Source organism: Amphibalanus amphitrite, unplaced genomic scaffold, assembly GCF_019059575.1.
Source record: "Amphibalanus amphitrite isolate SeventyFive unplaced genomic scaffold, NRLGWU_Aamphi_draft 000467F_arrow, whole genome shotgun sequence".
NCBI lineage: Eukaryota > Metazoa > Arthropoda > Thecostraca > Balanomorpha > Balanidae > Amphibalanus > Amphibalanus amphitrite.
In genome coordinates, this window is record NW_024881961.1 from 1 (window position 1) to 24,816 (window position 24,816).

The 24,816-nt window shown below is 51.1% G+C and overlaps 4 protein-coding genes across 5 annotated transcripts; 2 read left to right on the forward strand and 2 right to left on the reverse strand.

Moving 5' to 3' along the window:
* The first annotated feature begins 3,435 nt into the window (after window positions 1-3,435).
* Window positions 3,436-7,313, forward strand: LOC122392048. The gene is made up of 4 exons (XM_043386535.1): window positions 3,436-3,770; window positions 5,954-6,059; window positions 6,404-6,530; window positions 6,867-7,313. Exons 1-4 carry the CDS (start codon window positions 3,583-3,585, stop codon window positions 7,184-7,186), a joined length of 741 nt encoding a protein of 246 aa, XP_043242470.1. The 5' UTR covers window positions 3,436-3,582; the 3' UTR covers window positions 7,187-7,313.
* Window positions 7,314-8,934: 1,621 nt separating this feature from the next.
* LOC122392049 lies at window positions 8,935-13,021 on the reverse strand. Its single transcript, XM_043386536.1, has 4 exons — window positions 12,796-13,021; window positions 12,560-12,665; window positions 12,073-12,199; window positions 8,935-9,521 (listed from the first exon to the last, which is right to left on the reverse strand). Exons 1-4 carry the CDS (start codon window positions 12,981-12,983, stop codon window positions 9,238-9,240), a joined length of 705 nt encoding a protein of 234 aa, XP_043242471.1. The 5' UTR covers window positions 12,984-13,021; the 3' UTR covers window positions 8,935-9,237.
* Window positions 13,022-14,766: 1,745 nt separating this feature from the next.
* Window positions 14,767-17,206, forward strand: LOC122392051. The gene is made up of 4 exons (XM_043386539.1): window positions 14,767-15,091; window positions 15,536-15,641; window positions 16,080-16,206; window positions 16,547-17,206. The coding sequence occupies exons 1-4, from the start codon at window positions 14,901-14,903 to the stop codon at window positions 16,867-16,869; spliced, it is 747 nt and encodes a 248-aa protein (XP_043242474.1). The 5' UTR covers window positions 14,767-14,900; the 3' UTR covers window positions 16,870-17,206.
* Window positions 17,207-17,925: 719 nt separating this feature from the next.
* LOC122392050 (progesterone-induced-blocking factor 1-like) lies at window positions 17,926-24,570 on the reverse strand. 2 transcript variants are annotated; one of them, XM_043386538.1, is made up of 11 exons: window positions 24,473-24,570; window positions 23,630-23,912; window positions 23,088-23,176; window positions 22,608-22,833; window positions 21,813-22,183; window positions 21,281-21,601; window positions 20,856-21,021; window positions 20,393-20,543; window positions 20,052-20,230; window positions 19,087-19,276; window positions 17,926-18,782 (listed from the first exon to the last, which is right to left on the reverse strand). In XM_043386538.1, exons 2-11 carry the CDS (start codon window positions 23,858-23,860, stop codon window positions 18,664-18,666), a joined length of 2,043 nt encoding a protein of 680 aa, XP_043242473.1. In that variant the 5' UTR covers window positions 23,861-23,912; window positions 24,473-24,570; the 3' UTR covers window positions 17,926-18,663. The 2 variants fall into 2 exon arrangements, with proteins under 2 accessions (XP_043242473.1, XP_043242472.1); XM_043386537.1 differs by having other exon boundaries at window positions 23,630-23,915; window positions 24,473-24,567.
* Window positions 24,571-24,816: the final 246 nt, after the last annotated feature.

The following is a 24,816-nucleotide window of genomic DNA, read 5'->3' on the forward strand; positions in this document are numbered from 1 at the left end:
AAAACTTAAAAGGATATCAAGGGAGATGTAAATAGACCAAAAATGGTCTTCAAGAAATTATTTGAAAAATATTTTTCAAAATATGCCATGTATACACATCTATACGTTGGGTCTCAGTTTGTTGATTTGAGCCGTTCGATTTACCTACTTTCACAAATATATTGGTGACTGCCAACCACGTTTATTGCCACAGAACAGGTGAGTATCTTTCATCACTAGCAGGCGAACTTAAAATGCTCTCACAGCTAACAATCAGTTGCAGTGCTTTTACTGCAATGCTTATCAAGAAGATACCAGTAGGTACTATTTCGTCTGGATTCGCACGTCAAATCCTCCAGAAACGTCATCTCCCTTCCATTGCTACCGGTGGAACTTCATGAAGCAGTTCCTGTCAGACGTCAGACACAAGTAAACACGACATGACGAACATTTTACTCTGGCCAGTTTTGAACATCCTGGCAGTCGGCACCTGTGGTAAGAGGCCTTCCCTGAATCCATCGGGATCATCTGCTCGTCCACTGCCACGGCTTCAGGACGATCCAGCTGAAGACAGCGCTGCCGAATGGCGTCCAGCAGTGGTCGGATTTTCCACAGACGATCATTCTGTTTGTGGTCCTCGCTAACGCGATTATCATCGACCACCTTTAGATTGGCCCTGATGTTGAAGAACTTGTTTCTGCTCATTTGATCGGCAACCACTGGAAGACGATACTTCTCGCTCCAGTACATCCGAAGCCATGGGAACTTGATGACTGACGTGTAAAAACAGATGCCAAAGAACTTGAAGATGTCTCCTGGTGTGACATTAGGAGTCTTTCCCTGCTCTGCTAGGCGCTGGTTAGTACATGTTGCTATGACGGCAAGCAGATCACCAGATACGTATCGAAGAAACATGTCAAGCGGAAGCACTTTCTGCAGCTCAACTCTTCCCGTGCTTACTCCCATCTCCAAGAGACGCTGTGCCGGCTCTCCAAAATCGGCATTGAGTCTCCAGAACACTCTTCTGCTGGCAGGTGGATCGGACGTCTCTTCATCGGTTGCTGACAGCTCGTCGTTTGAGGATGGGCTGTCTTCGTTTTCGCCAGAGACGTTCATCGGTGCAGTTCCGGTCAAGTCATCTTCATCTTCCGAGAGCTCAATATCAGAGATGTCAAGGTTGTTCAGGATCTCACGCAGCTGTTCATCAGTTATTGCGGGAGGCCTCCGGCGGGCAGTTGCAGGACGTGTGGAACAGGAAGGACTCCCAGAACATCCTGGAATGGCAGGGATTGTAACCATGAGGGAAATTGGACGGATGGGCGGATGGACGGAGGCAGGGAGGGAGGGAGGGCGGGATGGAGGAGGGAGGGAGGGAGGGAGGGAGGGAGGGAGGGAGGGAGGGACGTAGGGATGGGGGTCGTAGGGATGGACGATGCACGGGCGGACGGACGAACGAACGAACGAGCGAACGGACGGACGGACGGACGGACGAACGAACGAACGAACGAACGAACGGAGAGAGAGAGAGAGAGAGAGAGAGAGAGAGAGAGAGAGAGAGAGAGAGAGAGAGAGAGAGAGAGAGAGAGAGAGAGAGAGAGAGAGAGAGAGAGAGAGAGAGAGAGAGAGATCAGAGAGAGAGAGAGATCAAATATAACCCCCTAAAGACAGCATTCAGACCCAACGTATAGACACCTTGACATTGTGATTGATGACAGTATAGGAAGCAAGCCAATTAATTTAAACACACAGATAAGACACCAAATAAACCGTAATGGTTCGTTTTAAGTAATGCTACATGAAATTATTCTCAGCAATTAGTAAAAACATTTGAAAACAGCGTTTAACTAACCTGTACTTCTTCCGCCGGTCGCCATAGTTCACAAAAAGGAAAATTGCGGATGTTTGCGAAGTACTAGTGCCAAAATTTCTCGCCAGGTGGCTAACAAATGGTAAAGAAACCCATACGCCCGGGATTAAGGTCAATGCTAAAAGTTTTCTTGTCGCTAAAAATTTGCAAAGTTGTGTATAGATATCTATACGGTGGGTCGCTGGAGGGTATGTAGTTCTGTAGGTCTCGTGAGGCCGAAAAGGCGTAATCTACGGCTACAAACAAAACAAATATTTATTGCAGCTACTATGTATTCATAAAGCAGCCTTGATTGATCCGAAAAAAAAAACATTTTAGCCAATGGACAATAAGGACATATTTCTCCCCGGCGCCGGGAAGGCGATCAGTGACGAGTGACGACTGAAAACCGAGAGGCCCCTCTCGCCCCTGACGAAGACGTGGCAGTCTTTGTGACAGGCGACAGCCTGACAAGCTGGCAGCAGTCAGCTGCTATTGCCATGAAAACGGTTATCCCAAGCTAGACAATTTACCGGTCGCCGAAGGAGGACTCGAGCCGATGGACGCCTCAGAACATGGGGCGCACCTGCCCGAGTTATGAGAGAGCTGTCAATCGCTCTGGCCTCTGCCCTCCGTGGACCTGCGACTCCGGGTCCGATATTGTTGCCGGGCTTTCTGCCGGGGTGATTTCGGGCGACGAGAGTCCTCGCTGTGTCGGCTGGCTTCGGAGGTGTGCGGAAATTTTATACAAACGAGCGACTAATGAACGGTGGACCTGCCCGCACCGTCTGACCGCTACCCCAAGCCCCAAGGCCGTATAAGAGCGCTACCCATCATGACCGACGGCTGAGACCCCACTAGCTCACGGTCAGTGGGCCGTGGGGGGGGGGGATCTGGGGTTACCGAAACCTGATTGGCTTACTTCACTTCGCACTTCGCAGAGCGTGGGAAATCTGATCCCACTGAACCGTGATTGGCTAGTTCATGGCTGATCAACAAGAATGTGGGCAAGTCACTGTCAGTGGGCGGAGCAACGTAAAGACGGGGAAATGTGATTGGCTGCCTGGAGAAGTGCAATTCCGGCACTGAGGTGGCGGTGGGAGGAGCAATTGGATATGCTAAAATGTGATTGGCTGGTTGGAGCGGCGGGAGAGGAGGTCCAGCTAGTTAAGATGAATAACTTCTGATGGATATTGCTCGTGAATGTGGCCTGCTTTTCAGAATCGGAGCAGTGTTTAATTATTTACCGTTCATTACTATCATTGTTGTTCTTATCTTTAAGGGCTCATGCCTCATAACACCTACAGGAGTACAGGCATAATAACCGTTCATGAAACAAATTGATACTGGTAAAAAAAAAAAACTGAGCCTGTGATTGGCGCTTCGCTTTCCATGGTATTCGGTTCCAATAAAATACAAATGCTGCATTCGCTGAATCTCTGGACTCTGAACATCCCCAAAAGCAAAGTGTGACAATAAGTAAGTACATAGGTAGGTATGAGATATGCGATTCCTGCATTTGGGACCGTTTCCGGTTCTTATATAAAGGGCACACTCAGAGACGGTTACAACGCATTGCCGACTGTCATGGCGCAGCACCGCCTCTGAGGCGGCGCTGTTCTCGGAGCTGAGCTGAGGTGTGAGCGCGGCGCGCGGTGAGCAGGTGGTGGGCTCCCAGCGCGCGCCGCGGCTATATAGGCCGCGCCCGGCCGGGGGCGGACACACGACACCGAGCCAGTCCCACCAATCCCAGCACCATGCAGCCCCTGACAGCGTGCCTGCTCGTGTCGGCCGCGCTGGCCGGCGCCTCCGGCCAGATCGTGACGCCGTGGCTGGACGGCTACAGCGGCCAGCATCAGACGGGCAGCCTCATCACATACCACGACAGCGCCAGCAGCCTCGGCGGCTGGAACGACGTCATGCGCTCCGCCTGCATCAACGGATTGTGAGTCGGCTCATACCACTTACCAGCACCACTTTCGCATGAATGTGTTCAGTTACTAATTGGGAGCATCAAATGGCTAAACTTCGCCTCTTATTGACTGAACAAACGGGGCAAAAGTAGCGTCTGTCGATTATTCATGATGACTTGCGAAGTGCGAACTGATAAGGCGATCAACGTGAAACTTCTTGGTGATTTCAAAGGGAAGCGGGCACTTGGGAAATTGAGGCCGGCTCGGTGTTGTTAATAATCTGTCCACTCTGCAGAGTGGACAGAACGGGCGGGCCCATGGGTCCGCCCGTTCTGCGCCGACCGTGTAAGCCACATTTAGTTGAAATAGCCCTTTATGCCGCGCCATTAATGATTATGCCGGTGGTTTGGAAGGAAATTAATGAGCCTTTTTAAGTGTGAAGAATTTATGTTCCGCAACATTCATAGTCTTCTCACGAGTAAGGCGAATGACGGCACCTTGCGCCGTGTCGACGGATTTTTCATCATCTTCACCTTTCACGTAACAATTTTAGCCCCGGTTCAAGTAGGCCTAAGTCAGTGGTTCACCGTCCAACCTGACAGTTTATTGCTTTTGAAAGAGCACTGGCTTTTTAATTTGAGCGACATTGTACCTCCTTAAATTTACTATTTAAGCGTGGCGCCGATTTGTCGAAAATGCTAGAACGATGCAATCGGCATGTGACCTTTGATGACCTCTTATAACCAAGCGTTTAACCCGACCCGAAAATGGCAAAAGATATTTTGTCAGCATCGTGCGTTCCAACAGGGGGGCCAAACAGAGAAGCTAGATCCCATCATATTCCTCCAAATCCAACTACTTCAGGTCTGATAGAACTTTAACCCTCGCCGGACCTATTGGTTTTCTACATACGCGCCGGCCGAGGGGGGGGGGGCGGGTACGACCCCCCCTCGCCGTTTCGCCCCTGGTGGAGCTAGCGCGTCGCAGAAAATACGAGCGTGTGCGCCGTTACGAGACGCAGAGATTGGTACCCGATTTTAAGGTCCTAGGTCAACCGGTGACCTCTGAGGTCAGGTCAAGTGCCCCAGGGTACGGTTCAGTTTTTGGTGAATAACTTCGCAAAAAACGGCCGCAGAGCGCCGATTTTGGCAGCATCGTGTTCGCCTCGCTCAGGCGCGTCGAATGATATACTTTTTGTCCGGGTCAGGTCAACTTGGGGTGTTGACCTCAGGTCAAGGTCAGGTCAGCACCCCCAGGTCACGAAGTTGGTCGAAAGAGGTCATGTCGCATATCATTCGATTCGGCAGGCCTTCCTGAGTCCATTGGTGCTTTTCCCGACTCGCTAGCTCAATTTGATCAAGAGTTATTGACGAAAAACTAATTTGACCTTGATGACGTCATAAATGACGTCACGCAAGGTCAACATTGCAAAAGTGACGCATCTAACCTTGCAAGGAGTGCATCAAATCATGATTCTGTGTGCTTGAGATAGTTAGAGATCGTTCCCGGCGCCAGAATAGCAGTTTGAATTTTTCCCCATTGACTTATAATGGTGAGGTCACGAAAATGACCTGACCTCATATGACCTTTAGGAAAAATCCGAGATATACAAGTTGTGGGACTCATAATGGATACTAGATCCTGCAAGTTTCATTTCCCTGTGACATCTCCTCTGGCAGTGAGGGCGTTGCGAAGTTGCGACATCTGAAGACCGTGCAGCGGTTCACTTATGACGTCATAGGTCAGTGACCTGACCTGACCCAAAAATGCGGTTGGTGTCAAAAGATCCGGCTTGGATCAAAGGTTAGGTATGCCAAGTTTCAGCTCTCTATCGCCAGCGTGTTCGGAGCTATCGCGAAAAAACCCTATGGGGGGGGGGCGGCACCCGCCCCCCCCCCCTCGGCCGGCGAGGGTTAAGCTGTGGAAAATGCTTGCACCGATAAGCCTTTGACAAGAAAATATTTTTCCGTGTATGACTATGTCAGTTTTATCGAAACATTTTTTTGCGCTCAGCGTTAAACGGCTTTATCTCGGAATGATTAATAGGTAATAAACGGGAAATTATGTGGTATTTAGTGCTTCTCAAGCACAGCAATGCACGCTTCATGTAATAATCGAAATCACCCATTACAGATATTGATTGGAGAGGTCCTGATGTGATCGTAGTTGTACACTGCATTATCAATCATATACCTGACTGTATTTCCTTTTTCAGTTGGGTGTTCTTCGAGCATGATCAGTTTAATTATGACGCCGGAAGAGTGCTCTGGTCCTACGGCTTCAACTACTGCTTCACTTTCAAGGCGGACTTCGATCAGCAGGTAAACCGTGGAGGGATCTCATCTACAGTTATCTTTCGGGAAAATTGGTATATCCGGTTATAGAACCAAGTTTACTTCGGTAGTTCAGCACCCGTAGCGTATCATCTAGATAAAATAAGGATCACGAGCTGCTAGTGTGTCTTTGTAAAATGCCCAAGATTCTATCGATATGATCCAATTTAAGCTCCATCGAAGCTTTTATCCCAAAATTCCAGTTATTTTCGAATGAATTAAGGTGGAAACTGATAGGCGAAATTTGATGAATGTAAGACTTAATCTCTAGTGAGCCGGATGTGTGACATCTCTTACCTAACCTCGTGTGACTTGTTTGACCTCCTCCCCAGACTTCGAGCATCCGTCGGGTCGGTGACTACTATGACGCTGCCGCCGACTCCCTCAGTCTCTACGAGGGCACCTACTTCTCGGGCAAACAGGTGTTCACCGAGAGCTACCTGAGCAGCATTGGAACGAGTAAGTAAGAAGGATATTCGTAATAGTATAGTGCTTTAGATCTTCCTTTTCGCTATATTTAAGTTATTCAGACGGCCTTTGATTCATTCATCACAATATCCTCTCGAACCGATTCTGTATTTTTGCTTGGCTTCGCTACAAGCAGAGTGCAAGACCATACAGTGTTTGTCTCTATTGCAGGCTATGGCTACCAGTGTTTGATCGTGACGGGGTCATTTTTTTCTATTGCAGCCTACGGCTACCAGTGCGTGCTGGTGACGGGGTTAATATATGTCTCTATTCCAGCCTACGGCCACAGTGTGACGGGGTGACGAGTATTTTCTGTCTTTATTCCAGCATACGGCTACCAGTCAGTGATAGTGACGGGCCCGGACGCGTGGACCATCTACTCTGGCGACAACTATACGGGCTACAGCGTGTGTCTGTACTCGGGCAGCGACAGCGCCGTCTCGCCCAGCGGACAGAAGATCACCTTCGGCCTCTTCCCGACGGCCGACTACCTGGGCGTGGTGGGCTCCAACATCCGGTCGGCGCGCAAGGGATGCTACTCGGGGGTGACTCTGCGCGGCCAGCCGCTCACCGCCGAAAACCACATCTCCACTGTGGTGGAGGAGGACGCTGCGAGCGGAGGGGTCGGACGCGCCGGATCAAACTAGGAGCAGACACCACCGGTCTCTGAGCTGTCGGTGTCTGTAGCTACCTAGCGTCGAGCGGGGCTGGCTTAGATTTGATAATTGATACCTATATTGTTTTTATAGAATACATTGTTACGTTACGATGAAAGGTCGTTTGGATGCCGAAGCGACACGATACAACTGTTTGTCTTAATAAATTCATGCGCATAGTCCGTCACCTTATTTTCCGGTGAATCTACGGATTCTCATAAAGCTTGGGATTTTAGATCTGATTATTTTTGACGTCAGTGCGATTGCTTCTACACTGTGCAAGAGTAAGCTGGGTCATAAGACCTCTGCGGGACCGATTGAGCACTGATCGTAATTGGTGAACTAAGTCTTCCCGGCTGAAGGGGGCGAGTGCCAATCCCTCCAAACGTTTTCTCGCTATTATTCTAAAGGCGCTGGCCAGTGGCCATGGGAAAACTGAAAGGTGGCGAACCTGACCTCTTATCCAAGCCAGATCTTGTGACACCAGCTACGCTTTTAGGTCATGCCAGGTCACTGCGCGGCTGTATCTCGTTCCTGTAAGGAGTTATTGGCAAAAAATCGTTGGTGACCTTTAATGACGTCACATGACCTTACAGCTGGCCAACAGCAAAACAGGCCTCAAAGTAGTGAAGGTTGATCGTATGTGAAGTCATGTATGGTATATGGGGCCATTCCGACGCACTTTAGTGGAAAAAACAGAGAGTTGCTTTTCCCCCATTGACTTATAATAGGGAGGTCGAGAAATTGACCTGACCTTAAGTCATCGATATCGAAATTCCGAGATAAACAAATTGTAGCTACCAATGACCTTATAACATCCTGCGACTTTCAAAGGCCTCCGTCACCTACTGTAGCTCTGACACTGTGGAAAAGTTGCAAAAAAGTAACTTGAGGTTGGGTCATTCAAAGGGACCTGGTGACCTGACCTTAAAAGTTAAGATGTTCAAACTTGCACATCACGTGTAAAATTAATGAAAAAATAGTCATGCCAAATTTCCTGGCGCTACGCGCCGCGGTTTTCCCGCTATTCATAGGCGGCGGAACGGGGAGGGCACCGGGGCACCGTGCCCCCCTTTAATTTTGGCATTTTAACATTAGCCCTATGGGCGTTGCATGGAAAGAATCGAACCGAAAGTCGGCAGTGCCCCCCCCCCTTAATTGAATGTGTTCCGCCGCTACTGCCGCTATTCACGAAAAACCTCAGGGGGGAGGATAACCGCCCCCCCCCCCGCCGGTGCGCGGGTTAAGTCGACCTCTATAAAACGAAAAGTATAGCATTCAGCACGCTAAACCATAAAGAACATGATGGTGCTACGATCGCGACTAATTATCCGCCAAAAACCGAACTCCTACCTTGGGCATCTGACTTGACCTCAGAGGTCACCGGCAGGTAGTAAAAGGATACTGCCTAAAAATAAGAATTTGAAGCAGTTGAAAATTAAATTGTTCTTGACCAAATTTTCACTTGGCTGCACGCTTAAAATTGCTAAATATAAAGGATGCTTCACATAGAAGCTACTTTGGTAGGCTGTGTTGTCTAGTAGAAACGTAGGTACGCTATCTTATAAATTGTCTCAAATCCGACGTGTGAGTCTCGGTGATTATTCGACAGTTATGGTTGGACGATTTCGGATTTGGCCTCGCAGCTATCGCGTCTTAAATCAACAACCTTTACAAAAATAAACGACAGACACAGTTATACCCATACCAAAAAACATGGTTCGAAAACAACAGCGGACTATTTCTGGTGTATTTATTCATACTCTATCGATTTTCATAAGCCGGCTTTTCATAGCATGCATATATTTGGCCCATAATTGCGTACGTAACAAGTAACAGCTACCAATAACGTCACATCAAGCATCTTGTCCACAAACTTTCACAATGACGTAAGGCAGATGCGCTGCCTGGGCGTCGCTGTCCGTTTAACCGAGCAAGCACTTCGTCTGACTACCGTCTTATTTCCGTTGGCTATTTTTCGTCGGTCGGTCGCCGTTTCGGTAGTGTCTCTCTGTAGACGCCGACTGCGCTCTGTTGTCGCTCTAGTTCTTCACGACGAGCCCGGCGTCACCGCGGCGGACGGTGACCGGCTGTGACTGGAGGCGGGTCGCTCCCTCCGCGCAGCCCTTCTGCACGGAGCGGATGTTACCGCCGACAACGCCCAGCTCCCAGGGCGTCCAGAAGACGCCGTACTCGATCTGCTCGTCACCCACCCAGACGTAGGTGCCGTACGACTCCAGGCAGACGCTGTCGCCCGTGTAGTCCTCACCCGAGTAGATGGTCCACGAGTCGGGGCCGGAGACCATGACAGACTGGTAGCCGCTGGCTGCAGCAGAGACAGCAATGGTCCAGTCACTATCACAGACTAGCCGTAGGTTAGGCTGGAAGACAGGGGTAGCCGCTGGCTGGAACACAGCGGGACGGGAAGGGTGGGGTCTGGGGATAAGCTGCAGATGTCAGCTCACTGTCGGGTCTGTGGGCCGATGAACAGAAATGCGTCAACCCAGGAAGGGTCTGCGTGTATGCAAATATTGCGAAGTACAGTATGCGAATTGCAACAATGTTGGTGAAAGATATGTAGGGGAGTGGGAGAGCGTCCGTATCGGTTTAGAGATGTTGAGTTATTGTTCGTTTTAGTTTAGCTACCTTGGTTTGTTGAAATTGTACGCGTGGGATATTTAGGCAGGGGTCTGAAAGGAGGCAAGCGCGGCGGGAACCGCACGGGCACATCGGCCGCCATCTTTAGCCTCGAGGCGGCTGATGTGGGCGTGGCCTACTCGGGCCAGGGACGAGACGAAAGCAGGGGAGAGGAGATCGGGGCTCTTGGTGTCTGACGGCCGTCCGGTACGGACATCGAGCCCCCGACTGCTCTCTGCTGCTGGCTCACCTGGCTCGAGGTAGGTTCCTGTCACGCAGGGATTGATGCTGGGCTCAAAGCACATCCCATAGTTAGGATAGGAGCACCGGGGTGGAGGGTTAGGTAGATTCGCGCGCCGTAAACCGTTAGGGTAGTGATAGGGTAGAAATTTGCGAAATGCGGAAGGTGAATCGTCGTATCGAATATTGACTTACGCAGTCCTTTATATCGTTCGGCTTTTACAATAAATGGGTTTAGAATTGACCAGATGCATTTGGAGACGGGTTGAGTCGGAGGAGAACGGAGGTTGAGCGGAGTCAGATTCACTCGGTACCTTAGTTAGTCATCATGGCTCAGGAGCTTAGCTCCAAACCCACGAAGGGCGCGCTAAAAACCGCGTGTGCTCCAAAATGGCGGAGTTATTCACCTGAACCACGATGCATAGTTTAGTACATTTAGTTTAGAGGACAGTGGCCCGGGTGGCAGACGGGTAAAAGGCTGGGAGACGTCCCGGCTGATCACTGATCCTATAGAGTAGAGTAGAGATCCGGAGGGGAGGTAACGAAGGGCCTGCAGGACCGGCCTAAGCCCCCCTCACAGATAGAGCGTAGTAGGAACATGCGGGACGGAGCAATATGGTATGTAAGGGTAGGACTGCTACAATCTGTGGAGATATTGGATAAGGTGATGTATCTGTAGAAAAGTGACTGAGGTACGGAATGCATCCGATGATTGAGCTTTGAGACACGTGTGACGGGATATGCACCTTGCGTGTCTGTGCGGCTGTAATAAATGAAAACAAAATATTGAGGGCCGATGAAAAAAAAAATCCTATCGTAGTCGTGCGCCTGGCACATGCCGGCCGTATAGTGCCTATAGTTTTTCCTATTCCGACCAGTAGCGGCGGAACACCTTCAAGGGGGGGGGGGGCACTGCCGACTTTTGGTCCCATTCTTTCCATGCAACGCCCATAGGGCTAATGTTAAAATGTCGAAATCAAAGGGGGGCACGGTGCCCCGGTGCCCTCCCCGTTCCGCCGCCTATGATTCCGACCGCTAAATGTCCATCAGAGGCAAGCACCTGAAGCGTGCTGTGCTACACTGCTCCATAGTTTCTATTCTATCTGCTAGCTGTCTTGAACAGTCGGACGCCTGGCACATGCCGTGCCGCAGTGCTCAATATTTTTAATTTTAGCCGTTAAATGTCTTTAAGTTGGACGCCTGGCGCATGCTGTGCCGCAATACTCCATTTAGTTTCTAATCCAGCCGCTAGATGTCTATCGTAGTCGGACGCCTGATGCATGCTGTGCCGCAGCGCCTTGTAGTTCCTATTCCAGTCGCAAGATGTCTATAGCAGTCTGGCGCCTGTCGCATGCTGTGCCGCAATGCTCCATAGTTTCTATTCCAGCCGCTAGATGTCTTTCGTAGTCGGACGCCTGGCGCATGCTGCGCCGCAATGCTCCATAGTTTCTATTCCAGTCGCTAGATGTCTATAGCAGTCGTACGCCTAGCGCATACTGTGCCGCAATACTCTATAGTTTCCATTCCAGCCGCTAGATATCTGTAACAGTCGTGCCGGTGCGCCTGATGCATGCTGTGCCGCATGTCTCGGCTGTTCCTGTTCCAGTCACCTCGTGTCCGGAGGTGCGCGCCACGCCGCATGCTACGCTGGGTGACCGCTGTTCAGTGAGTACGTTCTTTTGAAGCAGCTGATTCAGTGTTCCTTGCTGATTCAGAGTTTGACTTCATTTTCGACACCCAGCTTTTTATTTTTGTTGGCTATAGGTATGTGTAGCTTAGTAGCTCAGAGGCTTACCAACATTGACAGAGATGTTTTGAACATCTCATAACATTGTTCGCTCACAAGAAAGTAGAAACTATATATGCTTCACGGGCAAGCCTTGGTAGGTATGGCAGCTGATACCCGCTGAGACACCCCAGTGTGGTAGAACAATAAAATGGAGCTCTCAAACCAGCTGGGGACGGGCGCACACGGGTGTACTCAGCACGACAGCCCTCACCTGACACGGTGTTGGCAGAGTCGGCCTGCAGGAACGTCTCCTCGCCCGAGAAATACATGCGTGAGTAGAGGGTCAGCCCGCTGAGAGACGCGTCGGTCGGGTCACCGACGTAGCGCAGACTGGACACCTGGTGAGTGGTGAGCGACGGGGCACGAGGTCACTCAATTCGGCAGCGCAAAGTAATTAAATACAGCTGAGCAGTCTCATACTCAGTCAAGGCATAGGCATTGAAACAGTGGCAGCTTACCTATCGTCTCGACGAACTCAACCACGGTGGAACTGATGAAACTTCGAAACGTGATGGCATTGCATAAAAGACATTAACTTTTATGTTTAATGTATACGGAACGCATAGAACAATCGGACTCCCTCTCGTACATACACAGAAAGGAGGAAACAGGCACCCACTTAGGTAATTGACACGTAAATTCACATTAGCTGTCTTCATGCCTGGCTGGGCATTCCATTCCACCCAAAGTCCACTAACCTTGCCCTGCAGGTCTCCGTCGATATCCATACAGCCTCGGATACCCAGCGTGAGGAGGACCGCTCCGCTCTGCGCATTGTACTGCTCGTTCTCGTACAGGATCCAACTGAAAGTGGGCCGTCAGTTAAACACATATCAGCCATGTGATGTAGCTAATGTCTCATAAATTTTGCAGATTACCGGATAAAGGCAGCCCTCAATTAACGACGCAGGTTAATTTGTCACCGATTAATTACCAGCCCATGAGGCAGATGGATCCGACGCGGTTATCCAGCTCGCCCAGGCTGCTCTGGCTGCCGTAGTAAGTGACGCTGGTGCCCGTCTGCCCGGCACCCGTGTACACCAGAAGGGACGGGGGGACGGGCGTGCCGGCGCTGGCCGCCGCCGCGCCAGCCACGAGCAGCGTGAGAACTCCGAGACACATGTCGGCAGGGACTGAGGAGCTCCTGAGCGCACCGCACCGAGCGACCGGCGCCTTTATACACTCACAGGCGCGCTGACATCGACACGTGCCTTTATAGATAGACACGCAGGCTCATAGTGTACGTTTACCTATGCCCATAGCATAGGTCTTACCTATATCTATACGCCATATGTAATATGCATAATGCATATTGATATATACGTATGAATATCTACATACACAGACACCTATATCGGTATTCAGACGTACATCTACACAGACATACAGACTTTAACAGGCCGACACAGTAGCACGCTCCGTACCCACATTAGGCTCGACAGGGACACAAGTGTGTTTTAACCCGCGCCCGGCTGGGGGTCTTGAATTTCCACGCCCTGCTGGGGGGGGGGGGGGGGTGTTTGAACACCCCCCCCCCTTGTAACTCGGCTCCTGGGCCACGTAGCGATACGCGGAAGGCGGCGTTCGAAAGAGCGTCAAATATAATGACGAAATCCCTTCGGTTAATTTTTTGGTCAGGTCAAAGGTCAGGTCACCAGAGGTCATTGAAGGCAGAATTTCGCCAATTTCCAGGTCGAATGTCCACAATTTCCAAGAAGCCAACGCATAACTCGAGAACCAATAGAGCTACAACGCTGCGGAAAAACGCATTCGATAGCCCTATTAAAGCCCTTTCTGAGTAATTCTCTCAGATTTGACCTAACGTCAACGGTTTTGCCTGCAGGGGGCAAAAACTGCAAAAATAGCCGATTTTTTTCGGAAACAGTTTTTCTGCAATAACTTTTGACCCAAGCATTGTACGAGCTTACTTTTACCGGCATTGTGTTCCTCTCGTCAAGACGCATCGAATGAACTATAAGTTGACCTTGAAAGGTCAACTGGAAAATTTGACCTCAGGTCAAGGTCATGACCTGACCGGAAAGGGTCATGTTGCATATCAGTCGATCCGTATCGTCGAGCTGAACACATCTAAGGCGTTTTCATCGCTCTAGCATGCCTCTATCAAAAGTTATTTGCGAAAAACTGTTAGATACCATTCGTGACCTAAGATGACCTCAGGGCATAAACAAGGGTCACTGACACCATTTTCATGTTCAGTGTGTCTAAACCACTTGTAATTCGGTGTTTGGGAGTGTTTATAATGTCTTATGTCCAAAAGAGGCGCATTTCAATTTTCTCCCATTGACTTATAATGGGGAGGTCGCAAAATTGACCTGACCTCAGGTCATCGATATCAAAATTCTGAGATATACATTTTGTACATGCTATTGCTCTTAGCAATCGCTGAAAGTTTCAAAGCGATCGGTCACTCGGTGTAGCTATGACAGACATTGAAACTTTTTATGAGGTGAGGTCACTTCAAGTGACCTGGTGACCTGACCTTGAATGACCTTGGTCTGAAGTTTTCACAACATGTGTAGAATTGATGTATGATAAGGTGTACCAAAAACGGATTCGCGAAAAACCACAAGGGGGGGGGGGGTGTTCAAACACCCCCCAGCAGGGCGCGGGTTAAGACAGTTCTGATAACTGAGCATATTGTGCTTGGGCCCAATATTCTACATAGATGTCAATTGTCAAACACGCGTGTAAAACACAATTCGCATGCCATGCAACGCAATACCTCATACCAAGCCCCTATACTATCGGTCACATTACCTATTTTGCACAGCTGTGCTCTGCGCACTTCCTTACACAGCAGGTGACATCAGACTCCTGTACATCTGCGCAACTATCTACGAATTTCGGTGACAAAGCGCCCGTTTTTCGTATGAAGCATCCGATGCATCGCAGAGCGGCGGCCGGTTCCCGGAGCACAGCTGGTCTGGTCCCAGCCCTCTCACAGGGGCCGCTCGGAGGGACAGCTATATAGACGCACTAGCAACACCCCGCTGCAGACCATACTGTAGTGTCCCAGCCATGTTCCACCTATTGCTGACGGCGGCGGCGGCGGCGGCGGCCGGAGGGGCGGCCCGACCCAGCGGAGTGAGGCAGTGGCTGGACGGCTACAGTGGCCAGCATCAGACGGGCAGCCTCATCACATACCACGACAGCGCCAGCAGCCTCGGCGGCTGGAACGACATCATGCGCTCCGCCTGCATCAACGGATTGTGAGTCAGCCCCTCTGAGAGGCTCTTAGCCTCTTACCAGTCGTTTTGCTGAGCTGGGCGTCTGTAATTTTAACGGACTGACAGTTGACACATCTTTGCATTTAAAGATGTTGAACTAACTTGAACTAAATGCTCGTAATCGTTAGCCGTTCCGAATATTCAATGTCGATAAATATCGTAGAGTTGGAATGCCAATGTAGTGCACATTAGATGTATATGAGTTTTAGCTATCAAACGCTCTTACTATGTACGACATCAAAATGAAACGTTGCTTGCGATGCATTTTCACATTTCAATATTTTCGAGCGAAAGTAACCACTAACTTTCATTTTATCAAAGATCGAGTTTCCCGAGCTTAATTGGGATCGAAGCGGCGTGAGCTCTGACCGTGACGTATGGGACCGGGATGAATTGAAGTTTTAAACGCCGACATGTTTATTGCAGCTGGGTGTTTTACGAGCACGATCAGTTCAACTACGAGTCTGGCAAGGTGCTGTGGGCATACGGTTTCAACTATTGCTTCACCTTCCGGGAAGATATGGATAAACAGGTGAGATGCCCTTAACTAAACGCACTAAACGCGTCTAAAATTAGACGCATGTGTCAGCTGTCATGTTATGCATTCGATTATGCTGAAGTTCTACATTTCTTTTTTATATTCACAACGTCGTCACCTACGACGCCTAAAAAAGTCAAAAGTCGTGACAGTGTGCGCAGTGCGTTTGCATTAACCGTTCACCGTCCAACCCGCGCAGACCGTACACAGACCATAGGTCAGTCGAGTGTGCGGTCCCGGCGTCCACCGTCTATCCTGCACGATAGACCGTCTATCCTTCACGATAGACCGTCTTTCCTGTATGAAAGACCGTCTTTCCTGCAGCACATGCGCTGGCTGACCGTGACCCCTGACCACATGTCTCGAGTGTGCAGTCTCCGCGTCCCCGTCTATCCTGCAGCACTTGTGACTGACCGTAACCTCTGACCACAGGTCTCCAGTGTGCGGCCGGTCGGACACCCAGTAGACGCCGCTGCCGACTCCCTCACACTGTTCGAGGGCACGCTCTTCTCGGGCAGTCAAGTGTTCATCGACGCGTCCGCTTATAACGTCTCCACAGGTCGGTAGCTGGTGCTATAGGCGCTAGCTTACTGTGAGAGAGGCCGTGAAGTAACTGAACACGGTCCTTCATTATACTTGACGAATGACGATAGAATGGATAGTTTGGATTCGTATATGAAAACTATTGACTCTGTCTCAAACTTAAGTGTACCAGCTCTCAGCTACGTGTCCGTTTCAATTTCATTCGTTTGTGTCCATTTAGGTCAGTTTCTTCATTTGTCTCCATTGCAGCCTACGGTTACCAGTCTGTGATAGTGACGGGGTAATTTCTGCCTCTATTACACCCTATGGTTGCCAGTCAGTGATATTAACGGGTGCTACTTCTGTCTCTGTTTTAGCGTACGGCTACCAGTCAGTGATAGTGACGGGCCCGGACGCGTGGACCATCTACTCTGGCGACAACTATACGGGCTACAGCGTGTGTCTGTACTCGGGCAGCGACAGCGCCGTCTCGCCCAGCGGACAGAAGATCACCTACGGCCTCTTCCCGACGGCCGACTACCTGGGCGTGGTGGGCTCCGACATCCGGTCGGCGCGCAAGGGATGCTACTCGGGGGTGACTCTGCGCGGCCAGCCGCTCACCGCCGAAAACCACATCTCCACTGTGGTGGAAGAGGAATGGGAAAAGGCTTTGGACAACGGCTTCGCCTTCGAACCATGAATCGTCTTCTTAAGTGTATGCATATTGTCTAGCTCTCTGTGACATTTGCCCAACTTCGTATATTTAAGCTGAGTGTTTTTGTTTTTATGTCGTCAACTGTAGTTGCTTTATCTTCTGTCCTGCTAAGTGTCAAATCGGAGGTGGTAGTCTCAACTCACATGTAAGTACGTTTTACGAAGGCGAGAGTCTCTGCTCGTTCATACTTTACGTCATGAACTCCCGGTGCTCGTGAAGAGAAGTCATCAAGCTATGTTTGAAGCCATTATCATTAACATTTCACGCTTCTAAAAATAATGTCAGGCTAGTACAGCTCCAATAAAATATCTTACAAATGTCATCTTCAGTGAGCTTTGTAGGCGGTTTGCCGTAATCGAAGGTCACACAGATGTATAGGTACTGACCGTGACGATAGGCGGGCCATATGGCCGAATCTCAGACACCGCCCTGGCAGAGTTCCCATCGCCACTGAGGTTCCAAGTATGGGACCGTCCTATCACGTGTCAGCAGCGATGGACCTCTGGGAGCCGACTGTATCTTATCTCGACAGCACAGGTGGATGGAGATGGGAGAGCAGGAGTGGCCTCAGTGACAGTCGCCGGCCACAGAGCCATACTCAGACCCAAAACCCCTCCCAGAGACCCGCCACGGATGTGGAATAAGGCGCAGATGCAATGCATGCAAAGCAGCAATTGAGACTTCGCACGAGATATCAAACGACAGCTATTTGGTAAAAACTCGAGCTCTGGGAAACAAACGCCTCCGGCCATGTCCGCGTTCCACTACTGCAGTGGCAAGTCCATCCTGCATTCGCGAAACGAATGTCTGTTACTACGACAAACGGACACTTCTTAAGTTGCAGAAGTTTAGCCTGAAGTTGCAGGCTAAACGTATGTCTAAAATGCATAAACTGGCGTCTTTAGCACAATCGAAAAAAAACTTAATTTGTACCACTTAGGACGCTGGCAAACTAAGCCAAGGTATAAATGGAAACGAATTGATGACGTGATATGAATTAATCCTTTTTATGAAATACAGCAATGTTCTAATACAAACAAATTTTATTCGCAGCTTTTATATTGTTACAAAACAATAAGTGAAAAACAGTATTGACCACAAACATTTCGTTATATTCGTACCAAATCTTTGTACTTGGATCACGCATGTGGAAGCAGGTGACAAAACACACGGACACAAAAATACTTTGGCATCGGCTGGCTGAGAGTCGCAAGATTCAGTTCCGGGGTCTTGTCCATTCTACATACAAAGGGCCCACACATAGCAGCACAGCGCTCGACCTAGAGAGCTAAATTCGGTTGGGAGTTCAACGGTCGTTTACCAAGGACAGGTACTTGGCAGTTGGCACTGTGATATTTCACAGGAATCTGGCTGACAAAAAATGAGACCCCCCGAAAAGACGCATCGAAACTAAAATAAAAATATGACTGAAAATGTTAAGGGGAATATCGCGAGAACAAAATACCGTCATGGAAAAGGAGGGGCAAACACTTCGGAAGGAATGACAGCAGCAAGCTAACCTGATAAAACGATGAGTGATACAAGAATATGTTATGAGGCAATGCCTAGCATACCACACACGGGTGGAAAATGGATGCCTTTGATTTACAGCATCCGCGAGACAAAATAAAGATGAAACATGAGATATATCACAAACATCACATTATAACTTAAAAAGTACAAAAAACTACTTCTTACGAGTGCTACATAAATATTACCTTAATAACGAGTACAAACACTGAGCACTTGGCAGTGTTTTTTTTTTTACGTTGTAGTCGACTAGGGAGTAGTATGGTTGGAGTCTTCTGCGTGACTCCCAGAGTCAGACTCGAGCAGTGGAGTCACCAGCAGTTTCAAGGCGTTGAGATCATCCTCTTGACGAAGCAAAACATCAATATCTGTGAGCCAAATGCCTGTACTGTAACGCTCTGCAGGCCGGGATTGGTTCACAAATACAACTGCCCGGCGTCCAGCATCCACCAATTATGCTCGTTAGTCAGGTCAGTTTATAGCTGAATTCTAGCCTCGACTTTCAGCTCAAACCAACCCTTCCTTCCAACCGAACTCGACAATTGCAGCATTTTGCTGATCGCAAGCGCCGTACGTTTCGATCGTCTCGTGTGCTATATTCGCAGACGCTGTCAGTGTAAACGGTCACCCAAACGGTCACCGCGCGCCCCGCCCCCGTCTGCCGTCACTGACCTTTGACCAGCCGGTCCCGCTGCCGGGTCACGGTGGCCAGCTGGCGGCGCAGCAGCTGCAGCCGCTCCGTCAGCTGCCGGCTGTCGGCCTGCAGCCGCTCGATGGTGTCCTCGTACTGGCGCCAGCGGTCGGCAGCCCCCGCCCCGCCGCCGCCGCCGCCGCCGCCCAGCAGAGGCTGCAGACGCGACATCTGCACAGCGGGACGGACGGGCCGCAGACGTCACATTCTATTCACCGTTAGAATAATCGTTTGGTGTCTGGATGCTATTCGTCAGAGGCACGCATCTTTCAAATACAAAAGTAACCTCACAGTGGATTAAAAGGCACAGTGTCCCAAAATTATGTTTTGGCTTGGGTGTCGGAGGGGAATATTCGTCACTACAAAGAGGGCTGAGAGTGAAAAATGCCAGTCAGAAAGGCACAAAAAGAGCGGAAAACAGGGGTCAACAATTTATTTGTTAATGTTATAGGATGTCGGAGCTGCCTTATAAGATAATTAAATCGAATATGGAGGGAAATGAAAGATACGTACAGCCACACGCAGATGCTCTTTATTGGTAAAATAGGGAGTGAAAAATTGCTCTTAGAAATCAGAGATGAGAGTGGAATATTATTGTGATTTGGATGTCACTTCCCACCCAAACTGGCGAGTTTTGGGACACTGAAAAGGCAGCATGTAAACGACCTTACCAACCGAATCATAAGGTGTACCTAAATAGACTCAGCATACCCAGGGTCTGGTCGTGGTAAAGGTTCAGCAGGCTAGTTAGGGAGGGGGGGGGGGACGGCCTTTCACCGCGCTGGTGGCTCACCTGCTGCTGGAGTCGCTCGGCCCGCTCCGTCTGCTGCCGCAGCTGGTGGGAGGGGGGAAGGGCTCACCTGCTGCTGGAGTCGCTCGGCCCGCTCCGTCTGCTGCCGCAGCTGGTGGGAGGGGGGGGGGGGGGCTCGGCGCGCAGGTGACTCACCTGCTGCTGCAGTCGCTCGGCCCGCTCCGTCTGCTGCCGCAGCTGGCCCCTCAGACGGGCCGCTGCAGACTCAGAGTCGACCAGTCGGCGGCCCAGCTGCAGCGAGTACTGGAGCCGGCGCCGGCAGCCGGCAGGCAGCGGCGGACCCGACTCGAGCAGCTCCGCACAGCCGTCACCGCCTGCAAACACACGGTCGCACACGGCGGATATTCAGGTAAGCGGGAGTGAATCTATTCCGATGAGTAAGCAATATGGCAAAATCTGTAAACCACCTAGCTCCAGCACTGAACGCGGAACACGTGCTGCATTGAATCCTTCTCTCGACCACAGCCCGGACGTACCCTCCGCGGCCTGAGCGATGAACGTGCCCCAGCTCTTCTCGAATGCCTCGTAGGCCTGTAGCTGCTGTCGGCACTCGGTCAGCTCCCGTTCCAGTCGGCTCCGCTCCGAGTCCGTCTCCGTCTGCCGCTGCAGCAGCGCCGCGTCCCGCTGCTGCGGGTAACGGGAGACGGACGGGGGTCAGTGGAGGGGTACGCAGAGGGAAGGGGGAAGGTCCGGTGGAGGTCACAAGACGAAGGAGTCACTGAAAGCAACCGATTTAAATGCGGATATCATTCGAGGTGTTGGCCACTAAATGTGCAATTATTCATCAAATGAGTCTACAATGGATTACGATCGACTGCTTTGGATATTGGATACCACAGACACGACTACCATAGCATAAGATAAGAGGCAAACCAAGAAGCGCTTGTAGCCTGAAAGTATCGGTACACACCGACCAGCTGTCTGAGCGTCCCTGCCCACCTGCAGCTGTGCGCTGAGCGTCTTGTTCTCCTCCCTGAGCGTCTCGGCCGCGCGCACCGCCTCCGTGGCAGTCACGTCGTACCGCTCCGTCTCATACTCGGCGATCTGGAGACGCGCAGACAGCTCAGCCAGCCGGGCCCGCTCGGAGGATAGCTCAGACTCGAGCCTGCCGAGTACACCACAGAGGCCGTTAGGATAGAGTGTGGGGAATAATAACTGCAGCAAGACAGAGCCATGCCGCCCGAGAGAAAACACCGACACAGAGCTGAGGATTCATTTTCAAAGTAATTGATCGATTAGCCAGACTGCATATCTCCGACGAACGTCGGCCCAACATGAGCAGATGATACTGGTTTTACCTTTAATAAGTAAGGATGAACCACCCCTTCCACAACCACCACGCAGCCAACAGGTCATTCACCCACCTCTCGACGCTCTGCTGGGCGGCCTCCCGCGCCTGCTGCTCCCGCTCCAGACTGCGGGCGTGCTCTGCGCGCAGCTCGGCCGTCTCTGCGGCGCGCTCGGCCAGCAGCTGCGCGCGCAGCTCAGCAACCTGCTGCTGGTGCTGGGCGCGCGCCGAGTCGCGCAGCGCCGCGTACTGGCGGCGCGCGGCCAGCTCGGCCTCCACCAGCTGCTCGGCGCGCACCCGCTGCCGAGCCGCCTCCTCCTCGGCCTCTGTGCAGCGAGCGGCCGCCTCCGCCAGTCGGCGGGCCGCCTCCAGCTGCTCAGACTCCAGCGACGCCACCCTGTCGAGAGAGGACGGACGCAGACAGCAACAGTCGTGAGTCGGGTCAGAGCACGAAAAGACGCCACGCCAGTTCTGTCAGAGCAAAAAGAGACGCCATACTTGACAGGCTGAACACGGGGGATGCAAAACCAGTACGGAAACAGCACGACTGCCGAGCTCCACTGATATCAACAAACGTCGGCATGTAAATTCGCCTTGAGCCCCCTCACCTGTCTCTAACGACCTTCAGCTGAGCCTCCGCCTCACCAGCTGCCTCCAGCTTCTGAGTGGTCTCGGCCAGCCGCGTCAGCGCCGCCTCCCGGTCCGCCTCGGCGCGGGACAGGCGCGCGGACAGCTCGTCACGAACGGCCCGCGGCAGCGCCGACTCGCGCAGCCGCTGGTGTGCCTCGGAGAGCTGTCGCAGCGCCGCCAGCTGCTCCTGCTGGGCGCGCTCCGCCTGCTGGCGCGTCTCGGCCAGCTCCGCACGCGTCGTTGCCAGCTGCGGACGGGCCGACTCGAGCTCGGCAGCCAGCTCCGCGCGCTCTGCCTCCAGCTGACGGCAGCGGGACTCGAGCGGCACCACGGCCTCGTGGAGACGCAGCTAGAGACGGAAGCGATGCAAGTAGTCGGACATCGCAACATAACAGATACAGGCACCACCAAGTCTGATCACACGGGTTTCGAACGTTTTCGAACGGGCGCGTTTTCGGGAACGTACTTCGAATCGAAAGCCTTTTCGGATTACGAGTAGGACTTATATATTACTAACTCAACTAAGAAAAGGCGGAAACACATTTCAGGAATACCTACATTGAAAAGTTCATATAACCCACTTTTTCGTTTTCACATTGCTCAAGCTTTTTGGTATTCCCTTAGGCAAAGAGCAAGGGGCTTGTATAATGTCGGATGGCCAAGACCATACGAGTCATGAGCGTGATGTAAAACCTGGCGGACATCGCCTTCGGGCCCGTGGACAAGCCAACGCTTCGCAAATCACACCCCATTCCCAGGGAACAGCCACTCACCGCAGCGAAGTCTTTGACGGACATTGCCTCCGTGTCCATGTCGGCGAGCTCTCGGTAGCGCGCCTCGTTGATGGTCAGGTGGAGCAGCGAGCGCTTCAGCTGGTCGGGCGTCACCTGCAGGCGGCTGTTGTCCTCCTCCAGCTGCCGCTGACGGGCCAGTAGCTGGTCTAGCTGCTGACGCAGCGACACGACCTCGGCCTCGTACTGACCCAGCTGGCCTGTCTGCCTGTCGGATAGCAGCGGAATAACAGCGGCACACACAGCGGGGAAAGTAACACACGATACCTCGGCCTCGTACTGGCCCAGCTGGCCAGTCTGCCTGTGATACAACAGCAGGAGTCGTGACGGCCTGGATAATAAATCTCAAACATAGAAAACATCAAAACAAGTTCAGTTCACAAGGCAAGAAGGGTGTTCAACTGACTTGACAATAGAGCCGTATTTAGGTCTCATGGTCCCAACAGCTGCATACACACTCACCTGATCTGGAGCATGTTCCTCTGGTGTTGTGCCTCGGCCAGCTGGTCCTCGAGCTCGTCCACCCGACTCTGCTGCTCCCTGCGCTCCACCTGACAGCGGCCGGACAGACGCCGTTAGTCAGAGAAGATCAGCAGGGCAAAACCAGTCAGACTGGCAGAGCCAGATACAGCCAGTGAGCCACGATCCGCCGGACAGCGCCCGAGAGGCATCGCCAGACAGGACAAAACAGATGCCTTCACCATTTGGTCAACAGATACTGTCATGCAGACAATCAGGCAAGCAAAGCCAGACGGGCATAGCCAGACTCAGGCAAGTAAAAACGATGAACCCGTCATCTTATCGATGAAGATGAATGAAATATTTGGATAATGTTAGTATCACCTTCGGGAGTTCGGAGCTGTCCCGATTCCGTTTTTTCGAGCACCGGCACGTAGGAAGGTACCCAGTACCCACCATTTCGCCAATGAATGCCGACGGGTAGCCGGTAGGTGCCCACCATCTCGTCACTGAGAGCCGGGACGGCGCGAGCCGCGTACACCCACCTGTCGCTGGTGTGTCAGCTCGGCCAGCTCCACCCGCAGCAGCTGCAGCTCGTGCATGAGCCGGGCGCGGTGGGCGGTGGCGGCGGCGGCGGCCGAGGGCGAGCCGCGCTCCCGGCCGCCGCCCTCCGAGGACACCGTCAGGTCGGTGGGCACCGTCGAGTCGTCGGCGGTGCGGTGCGGCGCCGACTCGGACGTGGTGGTGGTGGTGGTGATACATCCCGCGTCGGACATGGCGGGGAAGTGCTTCCACCTCCGGCCCCACAGAAGAACTTCAACCGTGAAACTGCTGAAATGAAGAAGTATGAGCTAGCTGAGAAGAATTAAAGAAGTAAAGGGTACAAATTCCCTATTTCTTTTATCATCTATCCCTATTTTCTGGTGTAAGCAGGGCTTCAGTTGAATTGCCAATAATGGTAGATATTCGGCATGTGCATGAAGATGAAGTACATGAGCTATGTAATGGTAGGTTGTAGGTTGGTGGTGGCCTGGTGGTAGTTTGGTAGGTTGCAGGTATGTAGGTTGTAAGAAGGTTGGTTGAAGGTTAGGTTAGGTCAGGTCAGAGGGCTGAGGCTTTTGTTAACCCTGATGTATTGATAAAATTAGCACTGATGAGGTTATTAGTGTACTGTATAGTATTATACCATGGCGGCATGGCCAATTACATGTAATATATGTATTTAATTATTTTGACAAAATTTCACCACACCAATTGGCAATTGAAGCAACACACTTTTAGTTTGTCATTAATTTCAAAATACTAACAGTAACTTTACTCCACTCCATCCAGGAAATCAAAGGACTCAACGACTCAAATGTTTACCTGGCAATCACTAGTATTCTTACCTCGTCTTACCAGTCGCCAGTCGTCAACAATTTTCAAATTATTCAATAGATTTCCGCTTGGATTTCCGTCTCTCAGACTCAGCCCACACAAAAACAAAAACGCAATTCAAAATGTTTTGTTTATCTTTTTCGATTTTGATATTTGAAACAAACGCGCCAGTTCTGACTCAAAAATAATTGAGTGACTGCCACCAAATAGAAGAAGTACCAAACCGATGCTAAACACCATGATAAGGGGCTATGCTGAAGCCTGAAACTAATAAAGTGAATTATGTTCTGAGCTTTTTTGGGGACATTTGTCAAGTCTAATTATTTATTTTTTTGGTGTTAGAACTAGAACAAAG

Bases quoted from the DNA above. Each gene is read 5' to 3' on its own strand.
- LOC122392048 (XM_043386535.1), top strand. From the start codon at position 3,583: ATGCAGCCCCTGACAGCGTGCCTGCTCGTGTCGGCCGCGCTGGCCGGC. The intron at 6,060-6,403 runs GTAAACCGTGGA...CCTCCTCCCCAG, and splicing joins AGGCGGACTTCGATCAGCAG to ACTTCGAGCATCCGTCGGGT. The intron at 6,531-6,866 runs GTAAGTAAGAAG...TCTTTATTCCAG, and splicing joins CCTGAGCAGCATTGGAACGA to CATACGGCTACCAGTCAGTG.
- LOC122392049 (XM_043386536.1), bottom strand. From the start codon at position 12,983: ATGTGTCTCGGAGTTCTCACGCTGCTCGTGGCTGGCGCGGCGGCGGCC. The intron at 12,200-12,559 runs GTTAGTGGACTT...ACCACTCACCAG, and splicing joins ACGGAGACCTGCAGGGCAAG to GTGTCCAGTCTGCGCTACGT. The intron at 9,522-12,072 runs GTGAGGGCTGTC...TCTCTGCTGCAG, and splicing joins CTCTGCCAACACCGTGTCAG to CCAGCGGCTACCAGTCTGTC.
- LOC122392051 (XM_043386539.1), top strand. From the start codon at position 14,901: ATGTTCCACCTATTGCTGACGGCGGCGGCGGCGGCGGCGGCCGGAGGG. The intron at 15,642-16,079 runs GTGAGATGCCCT...CTCTGACCACAG, and splicing joins GGGAAGATATGGATAAACAG to GTCTCCAGTGTGCGGCCGGT. The intron at 16,207-16,546 runs GTCGGTAGCTGG...TCTCTGTTTTAG, and splicing joins CGCTTATAACGTCTCCACAG to CGTACGGCTACCAGTCAGTG.
- LOC122392050 (XM_043386538.1), bottom strand. From the start codon at position 23,860: ATGTCCGACGCGGGATGTATCACCACCACCACCACCACGTCCGAGTCG. The intron at 22,834-23,087 runs GTGAGTGTGTAT...GCTATCCGACAG, and splicing joins AGGAACATGCTCCAGATCAG to GCAGACAGGCCAGCTGGGTC. The intron at 20,231-20,392 runs GTACGTCCGGGC...GTGTGTTTGCAG, and splicing joins CATCGCTCAGGCCGCGGAGG to GCGGTGACGGCTGTGCGGAG.